Source organism: Mobula birostris, chromosome 2 (genome assembly GCF_030028105.1).
Source record: "Mobula birostris isolate sMobBir1 chromosome 2, sMobBir1.hap1, whole genome shotgun sequence".
Taxonomy (NCBI): Eukaryota; Metazoa; Chordata; class Chondrichthyes; order Myliobatiformes; family Myliobatidae; genus Mobula; species Mobula birostris.
The window spans coordinates 79,539,428-79,567,108 of NC_092371.1; the positions used below are offsets into that span (position 1 = coordinate 79,539,428).

Consider the following 27,681-nt stretch of genomic DNA (forward strand, 5'->3'; position numbering starts at 1 on the left):
CATAAGATAACATGTATTGTGTTGTGCCCTTTGGTGGAGGAATGTTGTTTCATTTGGTGGTATACATGTATATATATATGGCTGCATGACAGTAAACCTGAACTTGAACCAGATTTGTTATGTCATCTAAAATTTCGACAAACTTTTATAGATGCAAGGTAGAAAGTATTCTAGCTGGCTACATCACGGACTGGTTTAGAAACACCAATGCCCAGGAATGGAGATATCTACAGACATGCCCATCAGAGGCAAATCCCACCCACAATTGATCACATTTACATGGAGCGCTGCCAAAAGAAAGCAGCATCCATCATCAGGGACCCCCATCATCCAGGCCATGCTCTCTTCTCACTACTATAATTGGACAGGAGGTACAAGGGCCTGAGGTCCCATGCCATCAGGTTCAGGTACAGTTATCACTCTACAACCATCTGGCTCTTGAACTGGTGTGGGAATCTGCACTCACCAAAACTCTGAACAGATTCTACAATTGACAGACACACATTGTTCTCAGTATTAGATATATATATTATACTTTCACAATAGTTGTAGGTCATTCTTTGATTATGTATAGTTTTTCATAAATGCTCTTGCATTGCTTTATTTTCCTCATGAAAATGAATTTCAAGGTAGTAAATGGTAACATATGCACTTTCATAATAAAATTTTACTTTTAATTACTTTATCTTTAGTTCTATCTATTCTATATTTCCATAAGAGCATAAGCGGTAAGAGCAGAATTAGGCCATTTGGCCCATTGAATTATTTCATCATGGCTGATCCATTTCCCTTTCAGACCCAATCTCCTGCCTTCTCCTCATATCCCTTCATGCCCTGACTAATTAAGTATCTATCAAACTCTGCCATAAACGTACCCAATGAATTGTCTTCTTGCGACAGCAAATTCCACCAATTTACTACTCCCCTGTTTTAAGAAATTCCTCCTCAACTCTGTTCTAAATGGATGTCCCTGTTTCTGAGGCTGTGCCCTCTGGGCTTTGACTTCCCCACCATAGGAAGCATCTTCTCTATCCTCTCTATTGAGTCCTTTCAACATTTGATAGGTTTCAACCATATCCCCACTCATTCTACTGAATGCCAGTGAGTTCAGGCCCAGAGCCATCACAAGCTCTTCATATGATAAGCCTTTCAATCCCGGAATCATTTTTCTGTACCTCTTTGAACCAATGACAGCACATCCTTTATCGGATAAGGGGTTCAAAACTGCCCACAATACTCCAAGTGAGACCTCACTGGTGTCCTATAAAGCCTCAACATTACATCTTTGCTTACATATGCTAGTCCTCGTGAAATGAATGCCGACATTGCATTTGCCTTTCTCAACATCAACTGGACCTGCAAATAAACCTTTTGGGCAATCTTGCACAAGGACTCCCAAATACCTTTGCACTTCAGATGTCTGAATTTTCTCTCTTCTTGGAAAAGAGACTATACTTTGATTTCTTCAGCAAAAACACATGAACATACATTTCCTGACACTTGCAGACTATTGCAAGAAACGTAAGATTGTTGTAATAGCTGATTTTAACTTTCCAGACATTGACTGGGATTCCCATATGGAAAAAGGACTAGATGAGATTGTGTTTGTCAAATGTGTTCAGGAAAGGTTTCTTAATCAGTACATAGAAGTCCCAATGAGAGAGTGTGCAATACTTGATCTGCTATTAGGGAATGAGACAGGGCAGGCCACAGAAGTTTATGCAGGTGAACACATTGCATCTAGTGATAAGAATACCATTAGTTTCAATGTAAATATGCAAAAAGATAGGTCTGGTGCATGGGTTGAGACTATAAATTGGAGAAAGGCCAGTTTTGGTGGTAATCAGAAAGGATCCGGCAAGCGTGGATCGGATCAGGTTAATCTCTGGCAAAGGTGTATTTGTTACATGGGAGGACTTCCAAAGTGAAAATTTAAGATTACAAAGCTTGTATGTGCCTGTCAGAATAAAAGGTGAAGATAACAGGTGTAGGGACCTTGGTTTTCAAGAAATATTGAGGCCCTGGCTAAGAAATAAAAGGAGGTGCATAGCTGCTATGGGCAGGTAGGAACAAATGAGGTGCTTATGCAGTATAAGAAATGCAAGAGAACACCTAAGAAGGAAATCAGGAAGGCTAAAAGAAGGCATGAGGTTGTCTAAGCAGACAAGGTGAAGGAGAATCCTAAGGGATTCCACAGGTATGTTAAGAGCCAAAGGATTGCAATGGACAAAATCAGTCCTCTAGAAAATCAGAATGGTAACCCCTGTGTGGAGCCAAAGGAGATGGGGGAGGTCTTAAATGCAGTTTTTGCATCTGCGTTTACTCAGGAACCCAATATGGAGTCTATAGATGTCAGGCAAAATGGTATCAACCTCATGGACTCTATACAGATTGCAGAAGAGGAGGTGTTTGCTGTCTTGAGGCAAATTAGTGTAGATAAGTCCTCAAGGTCTGACAAGGTGTTTCCTCGAACCCTTTAGGAGGCAAGTGCAGAAATTGTTGTGACCCTGGTAGAGATATTTAAATCATCCTTAGAGACAGGTGAGGTGCTGGAGGATTGGAGAATAGCCAATGTTGTTCTGCTGTTTAAGAAAGGCTCTAAAAATAACCAAGGAATTATAGGCAGCCAACCAGAAAAGGCTCCTGTTATTCTTACTCTTTACCTCCTCCCAATCAACCAATGCTCTAACCATGCTTGTACCTTTCTTGTAATACCATGGGCTCTTAACTTGTTAAGCAGCCTTATGTGTGGCATCTTGCCAAGGCCTTCTAAAAATCCAAGGACATAACATCCACTGATTTTCCTTTGTCTATCCAGCTTGTTATTTCTTCAAAGAATTCCAACAGATTTGTCATGCAAGATTTCCCTTGTGGAAACCATGCTCACACATGCCTGCAACCACCCGAAAACCACATCCTTATCAATCAACTCAGAAGAGATCCCAATGGTTCATACTTCTGAACCCCTGCCCCCTCACCAGTTACACAGCCGTGCATTCATTTGTCAAATCATCCTATTCTTACCCTCACTGGCATGTGGCACTGGCAGCGATTCCGAGATTACTATCCAGGAGGCCATGTTACTCAGCTTTCTATCTCGCTCCCTAAAATCTCTCTCGAGGACCTCCTCACTTTTCAGACCTACACCATTGGGGCCAATATGTACAAAGACTTCTGGCTGCTCGCTCTCCCCCTTTAGAATGCTGTGGACCTGATCCAAGACATCCCTGACTGGGCACCTATACCGTGTCTATTCCCCTAGCTATGGACTCTGCTATTATCACCATTGCAGTCCTCTTCACCTCTCTTCTCTTCTGAGTCACGGCACCAAACTCTGTTAGAGACCCAGTTACTGTGACTCCCACTGGGGTCTGTCCCCATCAACAGTATCCAAAGTGATATACCTATTATTGAGAGGAACAGCCACAGGGGTACTCTGCACTGACTGCCCATTTCCCATCCTGCTCCTGGTAGTCACCCAGTTACCTGCCTCCTGCAACTTGGAGTGACAACCTCCCTGTAGCTCCTCTCACTTCCTCAGTCTCCCGTATGAGCCAAATGTCATCGAGCTGCAGCTCCAGTTCCTTAACACATTCTCTGAGGAGCTGCAGCTCGGTGCAACTAGTGCAGATGTGGTTATCCAGGAAGCTGGAGGTCTCCCAGAATTTCTACATCTCACACAAAGAACAAAACACAGCCCCTGGAGCCATCCTCACGGACTAACTGTGTCCTAACAGACGAAGAATGAACATGGTCTCCTGGGGAGGAACAGCTTCCACATTCTCATTCGCATCACCTTGTCTGACCCTTTCCAATATTCTTACCAATGGAAATGTCTTTTCTGTCAAATCTCTTCATTTACAAAAACTCCATCCATGTCACCCTCTCTGGGGTAATGAGCCCCTGCTTTGGCTGACAGTTTGACTTTCTCTGGATAATGCACCTTATCAGCCCCTTACTCATCCCTAGACGCCCATAAACTTCAACCAGCTTCTAACCTGCTTTAAACCTCAGCACTTGTGTGACTGAACTAGAATAAAAATTAACGGAAGCTTGGTGACGATTTCATGCCTCTGACAGATGCATTATCTTACCTTTCCTTCAGCATTGATCATACTGTTCCTGAATTTGTCTTGATCTCTCAAGAAGCTAGATGAAAAATGTAACCGTAACTCGAGTAGTTACTGTTATCTCTCTGGTACCGAGTAGATCTTGAACACCTGCAGAACTTCTTGAACAAGTCAGCAAGGTATGCAGAAATAGCTTAAAGCACATGATGACATCAACTTAAGAACTGGTTCTTGTAGCAGCGATTACAAGTTGCCAAGTTATGAGGAAATGTAAACACTGAGAACTACTGACAAAACAAACTTCATTCTTGCTGTTGTTTAAAGGGCTTCTATTTAAACACATCAGGAATGAGGCAGAGCAGGTGGATAGGACAATGTTTGTGGAACAAGTTTCTCTGAAACTGTGAGCTATGGTAATAATCACCGGCTGTACTGGATCAGACAATAAGTGTTGGAACCACTTCTTTTCATGCTGTATATGAATGATTTAGATGATGGAATAGGTGGCTTTGTTGCCAAGTTTGCAGATGATACAAAGAGTGGTGGAGGGGAGGGTAGTGTCGAGGAAACAGGTAGGCTGCAAAAGAACTTGGACAGATTAGGAGAATGGGCAAGAGAGTGGCAAACGAAATACAATGTTGGAAAATGCATGGTCATGCACCGGTAGAAGAAATAAATGTGCAGACTATTTTCTAGATGGGGAGAAAATCCAAAAATCTGAGTTGCAAAGGGACTTGGGAGTCCTTGGGCAGAACACCCTAAAGGTTAACTTGCAGGTAGAGACGGTGATGAGGAAGCAAATGCAATATTAGTATTCATTTCAGGAGGTCTAGAATACAAGAGCAGGGATATAATGCTGAAGCTTTCTAAGGCACTGGTGAAGCCTCACCTTGAGAATAATGAATAGTTTTGGGCTTCTGATCTCAGAAAAAATGTGCTGGCATTGGAGAGTGTTCAGAGGAGGTTCACAAGGATGATTCCGGGATCAAAACGGTTATCATACGAAGAATGTTTGATATCTCTGGGTGTGTACTCACTGGAATTTAGAAGGCTGTGGGTATCTCATTGAAACTTTTCAAATGCTGAAAGGCCTAAACAGAGCGGATGTGGAAAGGATGTTTCCCATGGTGGGGGAGTCTAGGACAAGAAGGCACAGCCTCAGGATATAGGAGTTTCCATTTAAAACAGAGATGCAGAGAAATTTCGTTAACCAGAGGGTGGTGAATTTGTGGAATTTATTACCACAGGCAGCTCTGGAGTGGGGCTGAGGAGGGGAAAAAAAGGATCAGCTATGATTGAATGGTGGAGCAGACTCGAAGAGCCAAATGGCCTACTCTGCTTCTTTGCCTGATTGATTATGAGCTGGGCATGGAGCAGTGGTGGGGGATCACTGCTGGTATAGTGATCATAGACAGATTATGGTGTGAAACCAGCATCACTTTGCATATTAGAACAACGGACCATCTTGTGAGCTCTGAGTGCAAACACAACAATATAATTCTTCTCTTGGTATGGTGCCACTGGTAACTTTGTGTATGTTCAAATTCCTGATTAGCATAATAAATCACCAATAACATTCTGATAATACAGATTTTAATAAAATAGAATCTACATCGTAAGAGCCTACAATCTGACTTAGTAAAATAACTGGCTGACTGTTGGAGTTTGTGATCTGCTGTTCAGCGCCTGGTGGTGCATTTTCAGGCTGATTGAGTGATCTGGTGCTTTGCTGTCTTCGAGAGTGTTCCGTGATGCTTCAAGTGAAGCCTGGAAATGGGGCGTGAGCCCATGATCGATTCCATTTCTCGCTGACCTCCCAGGTTAAAGTGCTGAGAAAGATTGCAATAATTAAGGCGGGTGCAGACAATGCGTGGGTGCTCAGCGTGCCTACCAGCCTCTTGCTCGCTGCTCCGAGAGGAAAGTGTCAGTGTGTGACCCTCTCTCTCTCTCACACTGCATTCGAATAATCTCTCTCTCCCTCGTTGCTGTCGGGGGGATGGTACTTCAGCAAGGTTTAGTGGCCACACATTTTAATTCCACATCCCATTCCCATTCTGACATGTCTATCCACGGCCTCCTCTACTGTAAAGATGAAGCCACACTCAGGTTGGAGGAACAACACCTTATCTTCCGTCTGGGTAGCCTCCAACCGGATGGCATGAACATCGACTTCTCTAACTTCCGTTAATGCCCCACCTCCCGCTCGTACCCCATCCGTTATTTATTTTTATACACACATTCTTTCTCTCACTCTCTTTTTTCTCCCTCTGTCCCTCTGACGATACCCCTTGCCCATCCTCTGGGTTCCCCCCCCCCGCCCCGTCTTTCTCCCCGGACCTCCTGTCCCATGATCCTCTCATATCCCTTTTGCCAATCACCTGTCCAGCTCTTGGCTCCATCCCTCCCCCTCCTGTCTTCTCCTATCATTTTGGATCTCCCCCTCCCCCTCCCACTTTCAAATCTCTTACTAACTCTTCCTTCAGTTAGTCCTGACGAAGGGTCTCGGCCTGAAACGTCGACTGTACCTCTTCCTAGAGATGCTGCCTGGCCTGCTGCGTTCACCAGTAACTTTGATGTGTGTTGCAAGGTTTAATCAACGTGGTTTGTGGGTTGGACTCTGTAGTTCACGTTATGATGTGTTTCTGGTTTCTGGCTGCTCCTAGTCTGTTGCTAATTCGGGCAATTTTGAATCAGGGCGGCCTGCACATAGTGAACACGGAGCTGAACTGAATATGTCGTTTACGTGATTTGTTTTTTAATATGTGTGTGGAGGGGGTGCTGGCCACCTGTGGGGAAGATGGAACTCAGAGCTGTATACTGTCTACAGAGAAACAGAGAAAATCTACAGCACAATACAGGCCCTTTGGCCCACAAAGCTGCACCAAACATGTATTTACTTTAGAAATTACCTAAGGTTACCCATAGCCCTCTATTTTTCTAAGCTCCAAATACCTATCCAGGAGTCTCTTAAAAGACAACCCTGTCATTATAACACCGTTCCAGAATCTGTCTCCCTATCTGTTCCTCGATGTCCCTGTTACTATTGGTTGGTCTATAAAAAGCACCCAGTAGAGTTATTGACCCCTTCCTATTTCTAACTTCCACCGCAGAGACTCAGTAGACAATCCCTCCATGAGTTCCTCCTTTTCTGCAGCCATGGCATGATCTCTGATCAACAGTGCCATACCCCCACCTCTTTTGCCTCCCTCCCTGTCCTTTCTGTAACATCTAAAACCTGGCACTCTAATTAACCATTGTTGCCCCTCAGCCATCCAAGTCTCTGTAATGGCCACAACATCATAGCTCCAAATACTGATCCACGCTCTAAGCTCATCCGCTTTCAATCTTTTCAATACACACTTTCAAAATAAATGTACTTTTAATCTCTGATTTGCTGAATCAACTGTAAATGTTATCCTATAATCCTTCATTTGCATTCTTGTCTTGATATGCCAAATGGCTCTGGTCCTATGCAGTGCAAAGGGGAGAAATGCTGCTCAAAGTGTTTCCTTGCCTGTGTTGATTAAACACTATTTGTAATCTGTCTTTGCACAGACATTATCTGCAACTATTGCCTTGCTGTACCTTCCACACTCCTCCCTTTTGTTCTGTAAAGGACAACTCAAATCTTATTGAATCTCAACAGCACAGTCTCTGAAACCCTGTGACAGTTTCATCAGGGGCAGTTAACTGTTGGATTGTGATGGAGGTGGCTGCTGTGTGGGCCATCACTGTACAGAGTGCTCTCAGGCAAGATATTAAAGCAAATATCACAACTAGCAGGAATTGGAACAGAGTTCACAGCCTCAGGATAGTGGGATGTCGCTTTAGGACAAAGATGAAGAAGAATTTGTTTAGCCAGAGGGCAGCAAATCTGTAGAATTCATTACAGATGTCTGTGGAGCCCAAGTCATTGGGTATATTTAATGCAGAGGTTTATAAATTCTTGATCATTGAGGGTGTCCAGGGAGAAGGAAAGAGAATGGTGTTGAGAAGGATAATAAATAAGCCATTATCAAATGATGGAGCAGACTCAATGGGCCAAATGGCATATTTCTGCTCTTATGTCTTATGGCCTTCCAGTCTTATGGAGTAAGGCATCGACTCGCAGCAGTTTGGTATCTTGATCAGCAGCCAATTGTAGATTGGAAGTGTGACGTGATGTAACTCACACAGGTTTGCTGAGTGAGTATATAAGGCATCGACTCGTGGCAGTTTGGTGTTTTGAGCAGTGGCCGATTGATGATTGGGATTGATTATCAAGAACAAACTAAAAGAAGGCAGGGCAAGTGGAGCGGCCATTGTTGGAGTGGACAGTGTTAGAGTGGGGATTTTGAGCCTTTAACTCTTTGAGGCATCAATGAGGAGAGACTTGAGCGAGAGAAAGTGAAAAGCTGTAGGTACAGTAGGGATGCCAAGCAGGATAGTTGAATGCTCCACTTGTGGGACGTGGGAAGACGGGAGACGTCCCGTGTCCCTGACAACTGCATCTGTGAGAAGTGCATCCAACTGCAGCTTCTAACATGCCGCTTTAAGGAGTTGGAGCTGGAACTGGGTGAACTCCAGATCAATCGGGATGCTGACGGGTGATAGTTGGGACATATGGAAACGTGGTTACACCCAAGGTGCAGGTCACAGGAAACTGGGTGACTGTCAGGAAGTGGAAAGGTGTTAACCAGCCAGTGCAGAGTACCCTTGTGGCCATTTCCCTCAACAATAAGTATATCACTTTGGATACTGTTGAGGGGGATGGGGGCTATTACCTAGCAGAGGAAATTCACAGCGGTCAGGTCTCTGGCCCCTGAGTCTGGCTCTGTGACTCAGAAGGGAAGGGGGGAGCAAAGAGGTGACTGTGGTGATAGGCAAGTTGTTAGTTAGGGGACAAGAAAGGAGATCTTGTAGACAAGAATGATATGTTGCCTCCGGGGTGCCAGGGCCCAGGACATCTCAGATTGAGTCCTCAGCATTCTTACGTGAGAGGGTGAACAGTCAGAGGTCATCGTCCAGGAAGTAGAAATGACACGGGCAGGAAGAGTGAAAAGGTTCTGCAAAGTGAGTCCAGGGAGTAGGGTGCTACATTAAAGGGCAGGACCTCCAGGGTTGTGATCTCAGGATTGCTACCCATGTAAAGTTCTCATGAGGACAAAAAAGAAGATATTACAATTTAATGTGTGGCTAGAAGTTGGTGTAGGAGGGAGGGCGTAAGATTTTTGGATCATTGGGCTCTCTTCCAGGAAAGGTAAGACCTGTACAGAAGGGATGGTTTGCACTTGAACTGGAGGGGGATGAATATCCAAGTGGGAAAGTTTGCTCGTGCTGCACGGTGGGAGGGGAGCGGGGTGTAAACTAGAGTTGCAGGGGGACAGGAACCAGAGTGCCAGAACAGTTAGTGGAGACGTTATTTGAGAGAGATGGGAACCAGCATTGGGAATGGAAAAAGAGAGGAGCGTTAAGGGATGAATTACCAGACTAGCTTGAATTCCTCGTTCTGATTGTTTGCAAAGACCTGTTCTCCATGCTATTCCTAATTGACAGGGTACAGGTATCCTTTCTAAAACACGTACTTTGCTCAGTGGTCTGAGGGAAGGAATGATTCCTGCTGAATAATGTTTTCACTTTCAACTCTCTGCAGTCTGAATAATGGTTTCACTTTCAATTCTCTGTACACTCTCAGATGAAAAGTTGGCACAACCCTGTCCTATCTGACAAAGGGTGTGACTTGTGAAACCTGTAGTCATTTGGGGAGGGGTGGGTGGGGCATTAATGAACTGACAGGAGGAATGAAGCTTCACAGCAGAGAGAGTTGTTGGATTAAACTGTAGAATAGTTATTTAACTTGATATTTCTTGTAGTTTAACTTTACTATGCTTGGTTAATTTTTGATGTAATCACCAATATATATGTAATAGTTCAACTAATTTTCCAGTAATTACAGTACAGCTGCCTCAACATTTTTCTAGAAACTTCCCAGTTTTAGTAGCGGGTGTCACATTGGTTAAATCTGGCAATCTTAATGGCTAACTGTTACCAATGAAATTTCTGTTATCTCCGTCTGGTATGAGAAGACCATGACTAATTTTTAGTCTTCTCTCCTTCTTCTGTTTCTCTTGACACTTCTTCTTTCCTCTTGTAATATACAATAAAACAGCCATGAGCAACAAATTTTATGCCCCGTTCTTGACTTCTGAAGAACCTTTGCATCGCAACACAGCCAAGAATATTTCTCTGAAGTGTGAGGCAGCAGGGAGAAAGGTGGAATCCTCATCTCCTTGTTTATCTGCACTTGAGGATTCATGGGTTCCATATTTGTTGTTTTTGTTAAGTACCATCAAGTCACCATTGACTCATGGTGACCCTACGGCTGGTTGGCAATGTTGCAATGCTGGCATTTATTTCATCGGGAAGCGAATATAAAAACAAGGAGATAAAGTTGAAGCTTCCTAAGATACCAGTCAGTTCACACTTGGAGTACTGTCAACAGTTTTGGGCCCAATATCTCAGAAAGGATGTATTGGAGAGAGTCCGCAGGAGGTTCACAAGGATGAATGTGGGAATGAAAGGGTTTACATACGAGGAGCATTTGGCAACTTTGGGCCTATACTTACTGCAACTTAGAAGAATGTGTGGGAATCTCGTGGAAATCTATCGTGTGGTGAAAGGACTAAATAAGGTGGATATGGAGAGGATGTTTCCTGTGGTGGAGGTATCCAGAACTAGAGGGCACAGCCTCAAAACTGAGGGGCGACCTTTAAGAACAGAAGTAAGGAACAAGTATTTTACCCCAAGTGTGGTGAATCTGTTGAATGCTCTGCCACAGGCTGCAGTGGAGGCCAAGTCCGTGGGTATATTTAAAACAAAATTTGATGGATTCCTGATTGGTCGGGCATGAAGGGATATGGTGAGGAGGAAGGTGTATGGGGTGGATGGGGTCCAGGTCAGCCATGATGAAATGGCGGAGTGGACCCATGGGCTGATTGGCCCAATTCTGCTCCTATGTCTTATGGTCTTATGGAATTTGAAGCTGCTCACCCTTTCGTTCCTGACTGCTCGATGAGGATTATTAGATACATAAAAAACCTACAGCACAATACAGGCCCTTTGGCCCACAAAGTTGTGCTGAACATGTCCCAACCTTAGAGATTACTAGGCTTACCTATAGCCCTCTATTTTGTTAAGCTCCATGTACCTATCCAAAAGTCTCTTAAAAGACCCTATGGTATCCGCCTCCACCACCATTGCCGGCAGCCCATTCCACGCACTCACCACTCGCTGAGTAAAAAACTTACCATATAACCATATAACAATTGCAGCACAGAAACAGGCCATCTCAGCCCTTCTAGTCTGTGCCGAACTCTTACTCTCACCTAGTCCCACCGACCTGCACTCAGCCCATAACCCTCCATTCCTTTCCTGTCCATATAGCTGTCCAATTTAACTTTAAACGACAACATCGAACCTGCCTCAACCACTTCTGCTGGAAGCTCATTCCACACAGCTACCACTCTCTGAGTAAAGAAGTTTCCCCTCATGTTACCCCTAAACATTTGCCCTTTAACTCTCAACTCATGTCCTCTTGTTTGAATCTCCCCCATTCTCAATGGAAAAAGCCTATCCACGTCAACTCTATCTTTCCCCCTCATAATTTTAAATACCTCTGTCAAGTCCCCCCTCAACCTTCTACATTCCAAAGAATAAAGACCCAACTTGTTCAACCTTTCTCTGTAACTCAGGTGATGAAACCCAGGTAACATTCTAGTAAATCTTCTCTTTACTCCCTCTATTTTGTTGACATCTTTCCTATAATTCGGTGACCAAAACTGTACACAGTACTCCAAATTTGGCCTCACCAATGCCTTGTACAATTTCAACATTACATCCCAACTCCTATACTCAATGCTCTGATTTATAAAGGCCAGCGAACCAGAAGCTTTCTTCACCACCCTATACATATGAGATTCCACCTTCAGGGAGCTATGCACCATTATTCCTAAATCCCTCTGTTCTACTGCATTCTTCAATGCCCTACCACTTACCATGTATGTCCTATTTTGATTAGTCCTACCAAAATGTAGCACCTCACATTTATCAGCATTAAACTCCATCTGCCATCCTTCAGCCCACTCTTCTAACTGGCCTAAAACTCTCTGCAAGCTTTGAAAACCTACTTCATTATCCACAACTTCACCTATCTTAGTATCATCTGCATACTTACTCATCCAATTTACCACCCCATCGTCCAGATCATTAATGTATATGACAAATAACATTGGACCCAGTACAGATCCCTGAAGCACACCACTAGTCACCGGCCTCCAATCTGACAAACAGTTATCCACCACCATTCTCTGGTGTCTCCCATCCAGCCACTACTGAATCCATTTTACTATTCCAATATTAATACCTAACGATTGAACCTTCCTAACCAACCTTCCGTGTGGGACCTTGTCAAAGGCCTTACTGAAGTCCATATAGACAACATCCACCGCTTTACCCTCGTCAGCTTTCCTAGTAACCTCTTCAAAAAATTCAATAAGATTTGTCACACATGACCTTCCACGCACAAATCCATGTTGACTGTTCCTAATCAGACCCTGTCTATCCAGATAATTATATATACCATCTCTAAGAATACTTTCCATCAATTTACCCACCACTGACGTCAAACTCACAGGCCGATAATTGCTAGGTTTACTCTTAGAACTCTTTTTAAGCAATGGAACAACATGAGCAATATGCCAATCTTCCGGCACCATCCCCGTTTCTAATGACATTTGAAATATTTCTGTCAGAGCCCCTGCTATTTCCACACTAACTTCCCTCAAGATCCTAGGGATGATCCTGTCAGGACCCGGAGAATTATCCACTTTTATATTCCTTAAAAGCTCCAGTACTTCCTCTTCTTTAATCATCAAAGTTTCCATAACTTCCCTTCCTGTTTCCTTTATCTCACACAATTCAATATCCTTCTCCTTAGTGAATACCGAAGAAAAGAAATTGTTCAGAATTTCCCCCATCTCTTTTGGCTCCACACATAGCTGTCCACTCTGATTCTCTTCGGGACCAACTTTATCCCTCACTATCCTTTTGCTATTAATATAACGGTAAAATCCCTTGGGACTTATTTTCACTTTACTTGCCAAAGCAACCTCATATCTTCTTTTAGCTTTTCTAATTTATTTCTTAAGATTCTTTTTACATTCTTCATATTTCTCAAGCACCTCATTTACTCCATGCTGCCTATATTTATCGGGAGAAGATGGCAGTGCGAGGACAGTGCGCGCGGCCTCTTCAGTGATGAATATCTGTTATCTGTCAAGTAGGGGACCGTGCACAATTCTGATTTGATGGAGACAGACGTGAGTGCAAAGCAGAACATCTGGAAAATTTCTGAAATGTCTGCTTTGCTACTGCTGCTACTGCGTGGTAATCGGAATCTCTGGAGCTGAAGGCCTCGAAATCCTCGGTTTTGCGTGTTTCAGTGGCCGGGGAGAGGTCGAAGGCGCTCGGCAGAGGATGGCATTCGGGAGGCTGTTTCGGAGAGGCTGCTCAGAAGCTTGGAGTTTTCGGACGGATGGACTCAGGGTCGGCCGTGGTCGGCTGCTTCCAAGGTATCGGGAAGTTGACAGTGCCTGGAGGTTTATGGCAGAGAGTTTCTCCCTTTTGCTGCTGCTATCGGGGACTCGGAAGTCGATCGACTCGGGGACTTTGAGACTTTTTTTACTGTGCCTGTGGACTGTTCTTCATCAAATTATGGTATTGCTTTGCAATGCTGTAACTATATGGTATAATTATGTGGATCTGTCAGTGTTAGTCTTTGGTTTGTCCTGTTTTCTGTGATATCACTCTGGAGAAACATTGTATCATTTCTTAATCATTTGTAGGTATCTCTCTTTTTCTGAACCAAGTTTCCAATATCCCTTGAAAACCATGGCTCTCTCAAACTTTTAACCTCTCCTTTCAACCTAACAGGAACATAAAGATTCTGTACTCTCAAAATTTCACCTTTAAATGACTTCTATTTCTCTATTACATTCTTCCCATAAACAAATTGTCCCAATTCACTCCTTCTAAATCCTTTCGCATCTCCTCAAAGTTAGCCCTTCTTCAATCAAAAATCTCAACCCTGGGTCCAGACCTATCTTTCTCCATAATTATATTGAAACTAATAGCATTGTGATCACTAGACCCGAAGTGCTCCCCAACACAAACCTCCGTCACCTGACCTATCTCATTCCCTAACAGGAGATCCAACACTGCCCCTTCTCTAGTTGGTACCTTTATGTATTGCTGCCAAAGACTATCCTGCACACATTTTACAAACTCCAAACCATCCAGCCCTTTTACAGTATGGGCTTCCCAGTCTATGTGTGGAAAATTAAAATCTCCCACAATCACAACTTTGTGCTTACTACAAATATCTGCTATCTCCTTACAAATTTGCTCCTCCAATTCACGCTCCCCATTTGGTGGTCTATAATACACCCCCATAAGAGTTACTACACCTTTCCCATTCTTCAATTCCACCCAATTAGCCTCCCTAGATGAGTCCTCTAATCTATCCTGCCAGAGCACCGCTGTAATATTTTCTCTGACAAGCAGTGCAACACCTCCCCTTCTTGTCCCTCCGATTCTATCACACCTGAAGCAATTAAATCCAGGAATATACACCTGACATCTCCTCTGTACCTCCTCCCCAGCACCTTAAACCTGTGTCCTCTTGTGGCAGCCATTTCAGCCCTGGGGAAAAAACCTCTGACTATCCACACGATCAATGCCTCTTATCATCTTATACACCTCTGTCAGGTCACCCCTCATCATCCATCGCTCCAAGGAGAAAAGGCCGTGTTCACTCAAGCTATTCTCATCAGGCATGCTCTCCAGTCCAGGCAACATCTTTGTAATCTCCTCTGCACCCTTTCTATGGCTTCCACATTCTTTCTGTAGTGAGGTGACCAGAACTGAGCACAGTACTCCAAGTGGGGTCTGACCAGGGTCCTATATAGCCTCAGTATTACCTCTTGGCTCTTAAATTCAATTCCACGAATGATGAAGGCCAATATACCGTATGGCTTCTTAACCACAGAGTCAACCTGCACAGCTGCTTTGAGCGTCCTATGGACTCGGACTCGAAGATCCCTCTGATCCTCCACACTGCCAAGAGTCTTACCATTAATACTATATCCTGCCATCATATTTGACCTACCAAAATGAACCACTTCACACTTATCTGGGTTGAACTTCATCTGCCACTTCTCAGCCCAGTTTTGCATCCTATCAATGTTCGGCTGTAACCTCTGACAACCCTCCACACTATTCACAACACACCCAACCTTTGTGTCATCATCAAACTTGCTAACCCACCCCTCCACTTCCTCATCCAGGTCATTTATAAAAATCATGAAGAGTAAGGGTCCCATAACAGATCCCTGAGGCACACCACTGGTCACCGACCTCCATGCAGGATATGATCCATCTACAACCACTCTTTGTGTTCTGTGGGCTAGCCAGTTCTGGATCTACAAAGCAATGTCCCTTTGGATCCCATGCCTCCTTACTCTCTCAAAAAGCCTTGCATGGGGTACCTTATCAAATGCCTTGCTGAAATCCATATGCACTACATCTACTGCTCTTCCTTCATCAATGTGTTTAGTCACATCCTCAAAAAATTCACTCAGGCTCGTAAGGCACAACCTGCCCCTGACAAAGCCATACTGACTATTCCTAATGATATTATACCTCTCCAAATGTTGATAGATCCTGCCTCTCAGGATCTTCTCCATCAACTTACCAACCACTGAAGTAAGACTCACTGGTCTATAATTTCCTGGGCTATCAGTACTCCCTTGCTTGAATAAGGGAACAACATCTGCAAACCTCCAATTCTCCTAACCTCTCCCGTCCTCATTGATGATGTAAAGATCATCGCCAGAGGCTCAGCAATCTCCTCCCTTGCCTCCCACAGTAGCCTTGGGTACATCTCATCCGGTCCCCGTGACTTATCCAACTTGATGCTTACCAAAAGCTCCATCACATCCTCTTTCGTAATATCTACATGCTCAAGCTTTTCAGTCTGATGCAAGTCATCACTATATCACCCAGATCCTTTTCTAAAGTGAATACTGAAGTAAAGTATTCATTAAGTACCTCTGCTAATTCCTCCGGTTCCATACACACATTCCCACTGTCACACTTGATAGGTCCTATTCTTTCACGTCTTATCCTCTTGCTCTTCACATACTTGTAGAATGCCTTGGGGTTTTCCTTAATCCTGCCCACCAAGACCTTCTCATGGCCCCTTATGGCTCTCCTAATTTCCTTCTTAAGCTCCTTCCTGTTAGCCTTTTCATCTTCTAGATCTCTAACATTGCCTGTGCCTTCCCACTCCTGAGGTCCATATTCAATTCGGTTGTATGTAGAAAGAGTCTTGGCAGATGGTATATAAATGGTCTACATAGGCCAGTTAACAACACCCCTCCACTCCTTTGGTTTAACCAAAAATTCCACTGCTGACCACCCAATAAGAACTGGACTATCCCTTCCTAATGTTCACATTCAATTAGATCGCAGTCTTGCGTGTATGGATGTACAGAAAGTCTAGGCAGGTGGTACAAATAGGGTACTGTGTAGGCCAGATAACAACACCATTCCACATCATTGGTTGAAGCTAAAGGTCCCATTTTAGAATGAAGGAGATAAGTATCACTAATGTGATTTGGAGAGTCATGAGTGATATAGACATTGCTCCTCCTGTTACTCAAATCAAGTCCCAGCTCACCTGGTTGCAGTAGAAGACTTCACTCTGCTCCTCAACCTCAGGGCTGGGGATTTATGCAATGTGTTCTAAGAAGGTTGATACCATCCTTCAAAGCATTTTCATTTACAAAAGTCATTTCTGTGCACAGTGCAGTTTCATACGCCCTTTACAACTCTGGTCTGGTTATCAAAGTAGAAAACAGAATCAAACTCTGTACATTTCAGGAGTATATTCAATAGCAACCCACCTTCTCAATGTATGGAGGCCTATGAAGCACAACCAACAACCTCTCTGGTTAGATGATAACACATTAATCTGTGAAAACTAAACTGACAAGTGTGTTAGTGTCATGATGCTTAGAATACACTAAACTTATCACAAGCAGTAATCAAAAAGTTTAGTTAGTCAGTCCTTGTCAAAAAGGGTTTTCTGGCCGTTGGTTCTCTGCTTTGTGACACTGTTTTCTTAATGTGTGATGTGTGGATCCTCATCGGCTTCACTTGCACCTTCAGAGCAATGTACCTAGTTAGCTGTACTTAAAATGGGCCTTTCCACCAAGGCTCAAGGCAATGGTTTCGTCAGTTCGATCTCACCAGTATCCCATCTCCGGGCTGGTAGGTGTGACTCTCTAAAGCCAGTACAATCTTCTGGCCTTCAATACCTGTTAATGAAAACCTTTGAGTGTGTATCAGAGCCACACAATACAGCAACATGTTTTCACTCATGGTATGGATGTCATCTGTTTAACCCAGAGGGGAGGAGCAACTGGTAAGAGCATGAGGCATCCCAATACTTTCTCATTCACGGATAGGCCTGTCACATGACTGGGAGCACAGCACGTAGTCATGAGAACCAAATTCCACTGTACTGCTGTCACAAAGCAACAACATTCATGATGTTTACAAGAGAATAAACTTGAGTGTTTCCTTGAATGATGACAGTTTCTTGTTGGACTGTACTCCTGTGGTCAGTAGTAATTGGAACAGGAGTAGTCCATTTGGACCCTCAAACCTCATGATTGATCCGATTTTGGCCTCAGCCCCTTCACTTTCCACCCTGAGGCCAAAATCTATCTGAGCCTTGAATCTATTGAATGGCCAATTCCACAGGTCTCCAGGTAAAAAGTTCCAGAGATCCAGAAACCTCAGGGGGTGAAACAGTCCAGTTCACCGTCTTTAGAAGTAATTCACTTAATCTGACTGATTGTGTTAAATGACTCTGTCATCACTGCTACAACACAAGAACTGTACCAACAAAGTTACACACAATAAGATAGTGATCAGATTAAACGCAACTCTATTGATATTCCACAGTCATTAACTGTATTCCATAAGATTCAAGAAACAGGCAAAACATTAAAATATTGCACTGTTGACAAAGAAACCCCAATTAAAGGGTAAATGACTATATACGAAACAAGAGAAAATCTGCTGATACTGAAAATCCAAGCAACACACACAAAATGCCAGAGGAACCCAGCGGGCCAGGCAACATCTATGGAAAATAGTAAAATCAACATTTGGGCACGAAACCCTGTTGAAGGTACATTTTTACAATGATCATATAACCTCGCTCCAGGAGACACATCTTAAACAGGGCTGACAGAGCCATGTGACCCAAAGTCAAATGTCCACTATCCAAAGTAAATTCAAATCAAAGTAAATTTATTTTCAAAGTCCCTATATGCCGTTCTCATGAGATTCATTGACCAGCAAAGACTCCTCAAAGTGAGTCCCAAGGTTATATTTTCAGTTCAGTGTTGGATAACTTCACTCACCCTACCTCTGAACTGATTCCAAAACCTATGGACTCCCTTTCAAAGACTCTTATTCGTGCTCTCGATATTTACTATTATTGTTTTGTTTTTTTTTTGTAGTTGCACTATTTGTTGTCTTTTTGACACAGGTTGTTTGTCAGCCTTTGCTGTATGCAGATTTTCATTGATTCTATGTGTTTCTTTGTCTTTACTGTGAATGCCTGCAAGAAAGTGATTCTGAAATGAAGAAAAAAATATAAGGAAAAGGAGTGAAGTGACAATTACAGAAAACTTATACATTCATACTACACTGAAATACCCCAAATGGGCATTTTTTTGCAGTATTACATCCTGTGCCCCACCAGAGATAATACCCTCCCACTTCCCACAATAAATTGTGCAAACAGAATGGCAGAATCCATCCCCATCCCCATCCCCGCCCCTCCCCCTCCCCTCCCCCTCCTCCTCCCCTTCCCCATCCCACTCCCCCCTCCCTCCGCCTCCCTCCTCATCCCTCTCCCCCTCCTCCTCTCCCCCACCCCCTCCCTCTTCTCCCCTCCCCCTCTCCACCTCTCCCTCTCCCCCTCCCCCTCCCCCTCCCTCCTCCCTGTCCCCCACCCAACATGGGAACCACCTGAGCTCCAGTAAACAACTCGTATTTACACAATAGAATTGAATTCACCGAGACGATTTGGGATCGGGCACGGGGAGTGATAATAACTTCAGGTCTCCACTAAATGTCAACAGGGTCATGGACAGCATAAACAGAGACATTACCAGCTCCTCAGTGATTGATTGTATACCACAATGTACTTGCATTGTCTACAAACCTGACCTGTTATTATTCAGACCACCCACAACATTCTTGTGTTGGCCAATCTGCACATTCTTCTTTCTCCCACATGCTTTGCCAAAGCAACTAAATGAACTTCCATGTGAATCTGGGAAAGGATGGAGTGGGGAGTGGTTGTCCAACGTTAATACCCATCAGGAATTATTAGTGGGGACCCCAGGTTTCCTAGTTGCAAGTCAATCACAGAATTAGTTCTGTCCTTCCAATTCCCCACATCCATGAAATTCACAAAAGCCCAAAATGTCTTTCATCTCTTAACTGTGGATTTACATTGGCAAGAGTCATTTCTGTGCACAGTGCAGTCTCATACTCCCTTCACAGCTCTAGTCTTCTTATCAAAGAAGTATACAGAATCAAAATCAGTACAATTCAGGGATATATTCATTGGCAACCCACCTTTTCAATGTATATAGGCCCTCGAGAGCACACCCAACAACCTCACCAGTTGGTATGTGGCACAGTGATACCCTAGACAAAGAAAAGTGAAGTTTGTTAATATCATCTGTGCTTAGGCAGGAAGCAGAAACACTGAATATACAAAGATTATTGGAAGCAGTAATAATCAAACAATTCAGATAGTCAGTACTTGTCATCAGGTTTTTCTGGCAAATGGCTTCTTGGTTTGGTGGTACCACTGGCTTGACGTATGATGTGTGGATCCATATCAGCTTCGTTTAGACCTTCAGAGCAATATATCTAGTTAACATCACTTGAAATGGGCCTTCCCACCGAGACTTGAGACAATTCTTTCGTTGGCAGGATCTCACCAGCACCCCTTCTCCTTCCTGGTAGGTCTGACACTCTCTAGCGAGCACGATCTCCTGGACTTCAAGTACCTATTGATGGGAAACCTTTAATGGTTTGTATCAGTCTCACACAATGCAGCAACATGCTTTCACTCATGGTATGGAGGTCATGTGCTTAACCCAGAGGGGAGAAGCAACTGGTAAGAACATGGTACTATCACACATGGATTTAGGCCTGTTACGCAGTTTGGAGCACAGTGCATTCTGATGAGAGCCAGTGGAAGCCCCGCTGGCCACTTCAATCCAGTTTCCTCCAACAGTTTAGTCAACTTGTCTTTCAGGGTTCCGTTCTGACTTTCAACTTCATTAGTAGATTGTGGGTGGTAAGGATAGGTGAAGTGATGCTTACCCTGCAAGACCTTTGTCAATTGCCTGTGCAGTGTGGCCATTATCATTTGAGGTCTTCTCAGGGATTCCAAACGATAGATGAAATTCTCATGAGGAAAGGTTAGCAACACTTAAAGCATAATTTCTACTAGTTCGATAATTTCAACGATTTGTCCACCACACATCCACAGATTGTGAAGTGGCCATGGCAATAGAAAACCTTTAACATCCTGTCCCAAGTCCAGCTTCCCTTCAGGAACTGATACCGGAACAGGGATAAAAGACCTTTTTTGAGAAGATGGTAGTCTGTTTCCAATTATCAGAACTAACAGTAAATGCCTAAACAAATATGACTAATAGCAAGGTATGCTGAAAGTGTGGAAAGCACATGACAAAACCAACTTAAGAACTGGTTGATGTTGCAACCAGTAAAAGTTGTCAAAGTAAACACTGAGAACTACTTACAAGACAAACATCATTCCTGCTTGTGTTTAAAGGGCTTCCAATTTAAACCCATATAGGAATGAGGCAGAACAGGAAAATGTTTTCCATGATAGCATGCCATAAGAAATAGAACGAACACGTAGTTATGATAATGAGCTCTGTGAGTGCAGGATTGCAAATGAATAGTCAGAGGAACTCAGCAGGTCAGGCAGCATCAAGTTCAAGTTCAGATTTATTGTCCTTCGACCATAGACAAGTCTACCACCGAATCCAGACCAAGGTGCTCAACACAGTACGTATAACTCACACGCAACACATAAGGTAATATTAGCACAAATAAATTAACAATTAATAAGGTGTATTTATGACACAAGCCAAAAATATAACACTACTGGTGCTTCGTACGTGATGTGGTCTGGGTGGTGACAGGGAGGTCAGGAGTCTGACAGACTGGTGGAAGAAGCAGTTTCCCATCCAACAGTCAATGTCAATATGACACCTCCTGCCTGATGGTAGGTGGTCAAAGAGTTTCTTGGAAGGATGGGAGGAATATATATGCTGCGCTCCTGATAAATATCTTGGATATCTAAAATTAATGAATATTTGTGGACCTAATTAACAGTCAGAGAGCAGAAGAAACCTTTCTTCGTCATGCAGAGGTCTGAGCGTAAATATTTTGTGAACAGAACAAAGACGAACACAGGGCTGGGCTTGGGGCAGTTATGAGAAATCAGTAGTGTTGCGAAACTGAGCACATTGGCAGAGCAGGGAAGGGTCAGCTCAGGAGTTTTGTACTGAATGCAAAGACAACAATAGGTTTTCCCTCTTGGTATGGTGCCAATACAACTGAAATATCCACCCATGCTGAGTCAAGCGAGAGAGCATCAGAGACAGAAGTGACACACACCACTTTAACAAGTGACAAAGGGTGAGTGAACAATGGTGCACGAGTACGTTGATGAACTAATGGACCAATAGATATGTGTCCCGTGAAGCTTCAAGTACAGTTGAGCACAGAGATGAGGATTCCACCTTTCTTTCCGCTGCCCGCGTTTCATCGAAATTTTCTTGCTATGTTGGACCCTGAAGTTTCTGCGATAGAACAGTTCTTTAGAAGTCAAGAATGAGGCATAAGAATTATTGCTTATGGCTGTTTTATTGAGTGTTACAAGAGCAAAGAAAAAGAAGGAGAAGCTTTGAGACAAAAAGAGACCAGTCTAAAAATAAGTCATGGTCTTCTCAGACCATACTGAGTTAACAGAAACTCTGTTGATCCCAGTTAACCAATAAGATAGCCAGATTAAAGTAATGTGACACCGTTCTGACTGTCATCAAAGTCATCAGAGAGACAATAAAGCTGCTGATAAAGAAATCTTTCTTCATTACAGGAAGCAGGCATTCTTTTGGAAAGGCTCAAAGTAGAGCCTGTCAAATCCAAAAGTACATCAATGTAATCAAGGGCTAGATCCTCCAGATGTTTCTCATAACTACTTCTTTCACTTCTCTTAAGTCTTCTCTTTTTTTGAAACGTGTTTCTGCCACTGTTGGAGTCTGTATCCTATATTTTGGTGGAGTGTTTTTGGGCCTATTAGGTGATCCGGTGCTTTGCTGTCTCTGAGAGGATTCCGCGAGGCTTCAATCGAAATGTGTGGCCTCAAGGCCAAGAAGCCTGGAGATGGGCACAAGCCCAAGATCGGCTCCATTTCTCAACAATATTGCAGATTAAAACACTGAGAAATCATCGAGGTGAGAATGGAAGGCAAGCAGGTGTTCAGCACGATCTACCAGCCTCTCTCTCTCTCTAAGGAAATTCCTGTCTTCAAAATGGTCTTTCTCCATCAAAACTATTGGAGGATAGTGCCGGGCCTCTGGATTTTGGACAAGATTTAATCACTGCAGTTTGTACTTCTGGTCACATGGACCAGATGGTGAGCACCACAGGGTTTTGAAAGAGATGACTGAAGAGATTGGGGAGGCATTAGTAATGGTATTTCAATTGATGGGAAGATGTTGGAGTCGATCCTTAAGGATGTGGCTTTGGGGTAGTTGGAGGCATGTGATAAAATAGGCTGTAGTTGGCTTGGTTTCCTCAAGGGAAAATCTTGTCTGACAAATCTGTTAGAATTCTTTGAAGAAATAACAAGCAGGATAGACAAAGGAGAGTTGAATTGAATTGAATTGACTTTCTTCACATACACATGAAGTAAAAATCTTTATGTTACTTCTCCATCTAAATGTGTCATGCGCAATCATAGTAATTTATAATAATTTATAATAAATAGAACATTCAATGTAATATAGAGTACACTCAAATCTACGTGAGTTCATCAGTCTGATGGCCTGGTGGAAGAATCTGTCCTGGAGCCTGTTGGTACTGGGTTTTATGCTGCTGTACTGTTTCCTGGATGGTAGCAGCTGGAATAGATTGTGGTTGGGATGACGTGGGTCCCCAGTGACCCTAAGGGCCCTTTTTACACACCTGTCCTTGTAAATGTCCTGAATCATGGGAAGTTCACAACTACAGATGTGCTGGGCTGTCCGCACCACTCTCTGCAGAGTCCTGCGATTAGGGGAGGTACAGTTCCCATACCAGGCAGTGATGCAGCCAGTCAGGATGCTCTCAATTGTGCCCCTGTAGAAAGTTTTTAGGATCTGGGGACCCGTATCAAACTTCCTCAACCGTCTGAGGTGAAAGAGTCGCGGTTGTGCCTTTTACACCACATAGCTGGTGTGTACAGACCACGTGAGGTCCTCGGTGATGTGGATGCCAAGGAACTTGAAGCTGGTTATCCTCTCAACCCCAGATCCATTGATGTCAATAAGGGTTAGCCCATCTCCACTCCTGTAATCCACAACCAGCTGTTGATGTATATTTGGATTTTCTGAAGGCCTTTGACAAGATGGCACACGAGGCTGCTAAACAATCTATGAGCCGATAGTATTACAGGGAAAATTCTAGCATGCATAAAGCAGTGGCTGATTGGGTGGAGGCAAAGAGTGGGAATAAAGTGAGGCTTTTCTGGTTGGCTGCTGGTGACTAGTGGTGTTCAACAGGGGTCTATGTTGGGAACAATTCTTTTAACATTACATGTTAAAACTGCCCAGTGGATTATCAGCACCCAATTGCCCACCATTGAGAACATCTACCATAAATGCTGCCTGGGCAAGAGGAAAAGCATTATCAAGGATGCATCTCACCCCAACCATGGACATTTCACTCTCCTGCCATCCGGTAGGTGCTACAGGAGCCTCTACTCCCGTACCAGCAGGCACAGGAAGAGCATCTTCCCTGAGGCTGTGACCCTGCTGAACCTCACATCTCAGCGCTAAGCAGTACTGCACCCATATTGTTCTGTCTCAGTAACTTTTATATTTGTGTGCTGTAGCATTTACTTTTTATTCGCTGTTATTTTGTAAATAATACTATTCTTTTACACTTTTGGTTAGATGCTAATTGCATTTCATTGGCTTTGTATCTGTAGTTGGCACAATGACAATAAAGTTGAATCTAATCTAATCTTAATCAGTTGGATGAGAAAGTAGAGAAGTTACAAAAGGATTTGGACGGATTAGGAGAATGGGCAAAGGAATGGCAGATGGTATACAATGTCAGGAAGTGGAAAGTCATGCACTTTGGTAGAAGAAATGAAAGGGTTGACTATTTTCTAAATGGAGAGAAAATACTAAAATCTGAGGTGCAAAGGGATTTATTTGGGAGCCCTTGTTCAGGATTCCCTGAAAATTAATTTACAGTTTGAGTCTGTGGCGAAGACGACCAATGCAATTTTAGCATAAATTTCAAGAAAACTAGAACATAAAAGCAAGAATGTAATTTTGAGATTTTATAAAGCACTGGTGAGGCCTCACTTCGAGCATTGTGAGCAGGTTTAGCCCCCTTCCTGTAGAAAAGATGTGCTGAAAATGGAGAGGGTTCAAAGGAGGTTCAGGAAAATGATTCCAGGATTGAATGGCTTGTCACATGAAGAGTGTTTGATGGCTCTGGTCCTGTATTTCCTGGAGTTCAGAAAAATGAGGGGTGACCTCATTAAAACCTATCACATAGTGAAAGGACTTTATAGAGTGGATTTGGAGAGACTGTTACCTATGGTGGGAGAGTCTGGGACCAGAAGACACAACCTCAGACTGGAGGGGAATCCTTTTTGAATGGACATGAGGAGGAATTTCTTGGCAGCTGTGAAGGTTGTATGTATATTTAAGGCACAGGTTGATAGATTCTTGATTGGTCAGGGCATGAGGGGATATGGGGAGAAGTCAAGAGATTGGGGTTGAGAGGGAAAATGGATCCGCCAGGATGGAGTAGCAGAACAGAATTGATGGGCCAAATGGCCTAATTCTGCTCCTATATCTTCTGGTCTTATATACATACTTCAATAATGAATTGACATTGACTCTGAATTTACTTTGGACAGCAGGAAACATTTTTGTGACATTTGACCTTGGATCACATGGCTCCATCAGCCCGTTTCAGAGGTTTCTCCTGGAGTGAGGTTTCATAATTATTGAGCTGTTAATTGTGTTTTCTTTGCCATAGTGCTATATTTAATGTTTTGTTTTTTTCTTGAATTATCTGGAGACACAGTTAATAACTGTGGCATATCAATAAAGTTGGGCTTGTGTGATCAATACCCTTTTGTGTGTAACTTTGTTGGTACAGTTCTGGCATTGTAACAGTGGCAAGTAAATGTCACTTAGCACAGTCAGTCAGATCAAGTAATTAGAAAAGTGAACAATCTTATGCTCTGAGATCTCCTGGATCTCTGGAACATCAAATAAGCTCAGTGGCCACTTTATTAGGTACCCCCTGTACCTTATAAAATGGCTACTGGGTATGCGTTTGTGGTCTTCTGATGCTTCCCATCCACCTAAAGGTTTGATGCATTGTGCGTTCAGAGATGCTCTTCTGCACACCATGGTTATGACACGTGGTTATTTGAGTTACTGGTGCTTCCCTGTCAGCTAGAACCAGTCTGTCCATTCACCTCTGACCTCTTGCATTAACGAGGTGTTTTTACGCACAGAACTGCCACTCATTGGATATTTTTTGTTCTTCTCACCATTCTCTATAAACTCTGGAGATTGTTATTCGTGACAATTTCAAGAGATCAACAGTTTCTGAGATAATCTATCCCATCTGGCACCAACAATAATTCCATGGTCAAAGTCATTTAGGTCACATTCTTCCCCATCCTGATGTCTGGTCTGAACAACAACTTAACCTCCTGAAACTGATCCAATCACAAACAAGAGAAAATCTGCAGATGCCGGAGTTCTAAGCAACACAAAATGCTGGAGGAACTCAGCAAATTTTCCTGTGTTACATCGGTGACTTCATTGGTGCTGCTTCCTGCACCCATTCGGAGATTGTCGACTTCATCAACTTTGCTTCCAACTTCCATCCTGCCTTCAAATTTACCTGGTCCGTTTCTGACATCTCCCTCCCCTTTCTCGATCTCTTTGTCTCTATCTCTGGAGACAGCTTATCTACTGATGTCTATTATAAACCCACAGACACTCACAACTACCTGGACTATACCTCTTCCCACCCTGTTACTTGTAAAAATGACATCCCCTTCCCTCACTTCCTCAGTCTCCACCGCATCTCCTCTCAGGATGAGGCTTTCATTCTAGAACGAAGCAGATGTCCTACTTCTTCAAAGAAAGGGGCTTCCCTTCCTCCCTCATCAACGCTGTCCTCACCTGCAACTCTTCCATTTCGCATACATCTGCCCTCACCTCATTCTCCCATGACCCCACCAGGCATAGGGTTCCTCTTGTCCTTACCTACTACCCCACCAGCCTCCACGTCCAGCACATAATTCTCCGTAACTTCTGCCATCTCCGATGGGATCCCGCCACCAAGCACATCATTCCCTCCCCCCTCACTTTCTGCTTTCCACAGGGATCACTCCGTGCCAATCTCTCTTGTTCATTCATTCCTCCCCACTGATTTTCCTCCTGGCACGTATCCTTGCAAGCGGAACAAGTGCTACACTTTCTCCCTCACTAGCATTCAAGGCCGAAAACAGTCCTTTCAAGTGAGGTGACACTTCTCCTGTGAGTCTGTTGCGGTTATAAGACCAAAAGACAAAGGAACAGGAGTCAGCCATTCGGCCCATTGAGTCTGCTCCGCCATTCTCCCATTTAGTCCCACTCCCCCGCCTTCTCAGCATAACCTTTGATGCCCTAGCTACTCAGATACCTATCAATCTCTGCCTTAAATACACACAATGATTTGGCCTCCATTGCCACCCATGGCAACAAATGCCATAGATTCACCACTCTGTGGCTAAAAAAATTTCTTCGCATTTCTGTTCTGAATGGGCGCCCTTCAATCCTTAAGTCATGCCCTCTCGTACTGGACTCCCCCATCATGGGAAACAACTTTGCCACACCCACTCTGTCCATGCCTTTCAACATTCGAAATGTTTCTGTGAGGTCCCCCCCCATTCTTCTGAACTCCAAGGAATGCAGTCCAAGAGCGGACAAACGTTCCTCATATGTTAACCCTCCCATTCCTGGAATCATTCTAGTGAATCTTCTCTGTATCCTCTTCAACATCAGCATATCCTTTCTTAAATAAGGAGACCAAAACTGCCCACAGTACTCCAAGTGAGGTCTCACCAGCACCTTATAGAGCCTCAACATCACAT

At 43.6% G+C, this 27,681-nt stretch overlaps 1 protein-coding gene across 1 annotated transcript in view; it reads right to left on the reverse strand.

Annotated features, from left to right (window-relative positions):
- LOC140210667 (deoxynucleoside triphosphate triphosphohydrolase SAMHD1-like) overlaps positions 1 to 26,743 on the reverse strand; it is a 72,838-nt gene extending 46,095 nt beyond the window's left edge. Inside the window, 1 exon segment of the mRNA XM_072279838.1 lies at positions 26,729 to 26,743. Coding sequence (XP_072135939.1) covers positions 26,729 to 26,743 — 15 coding nt within the window.
- Between the last annotated feature and the right edge of the window lie 938 nt (positions 26,744 to 27,681).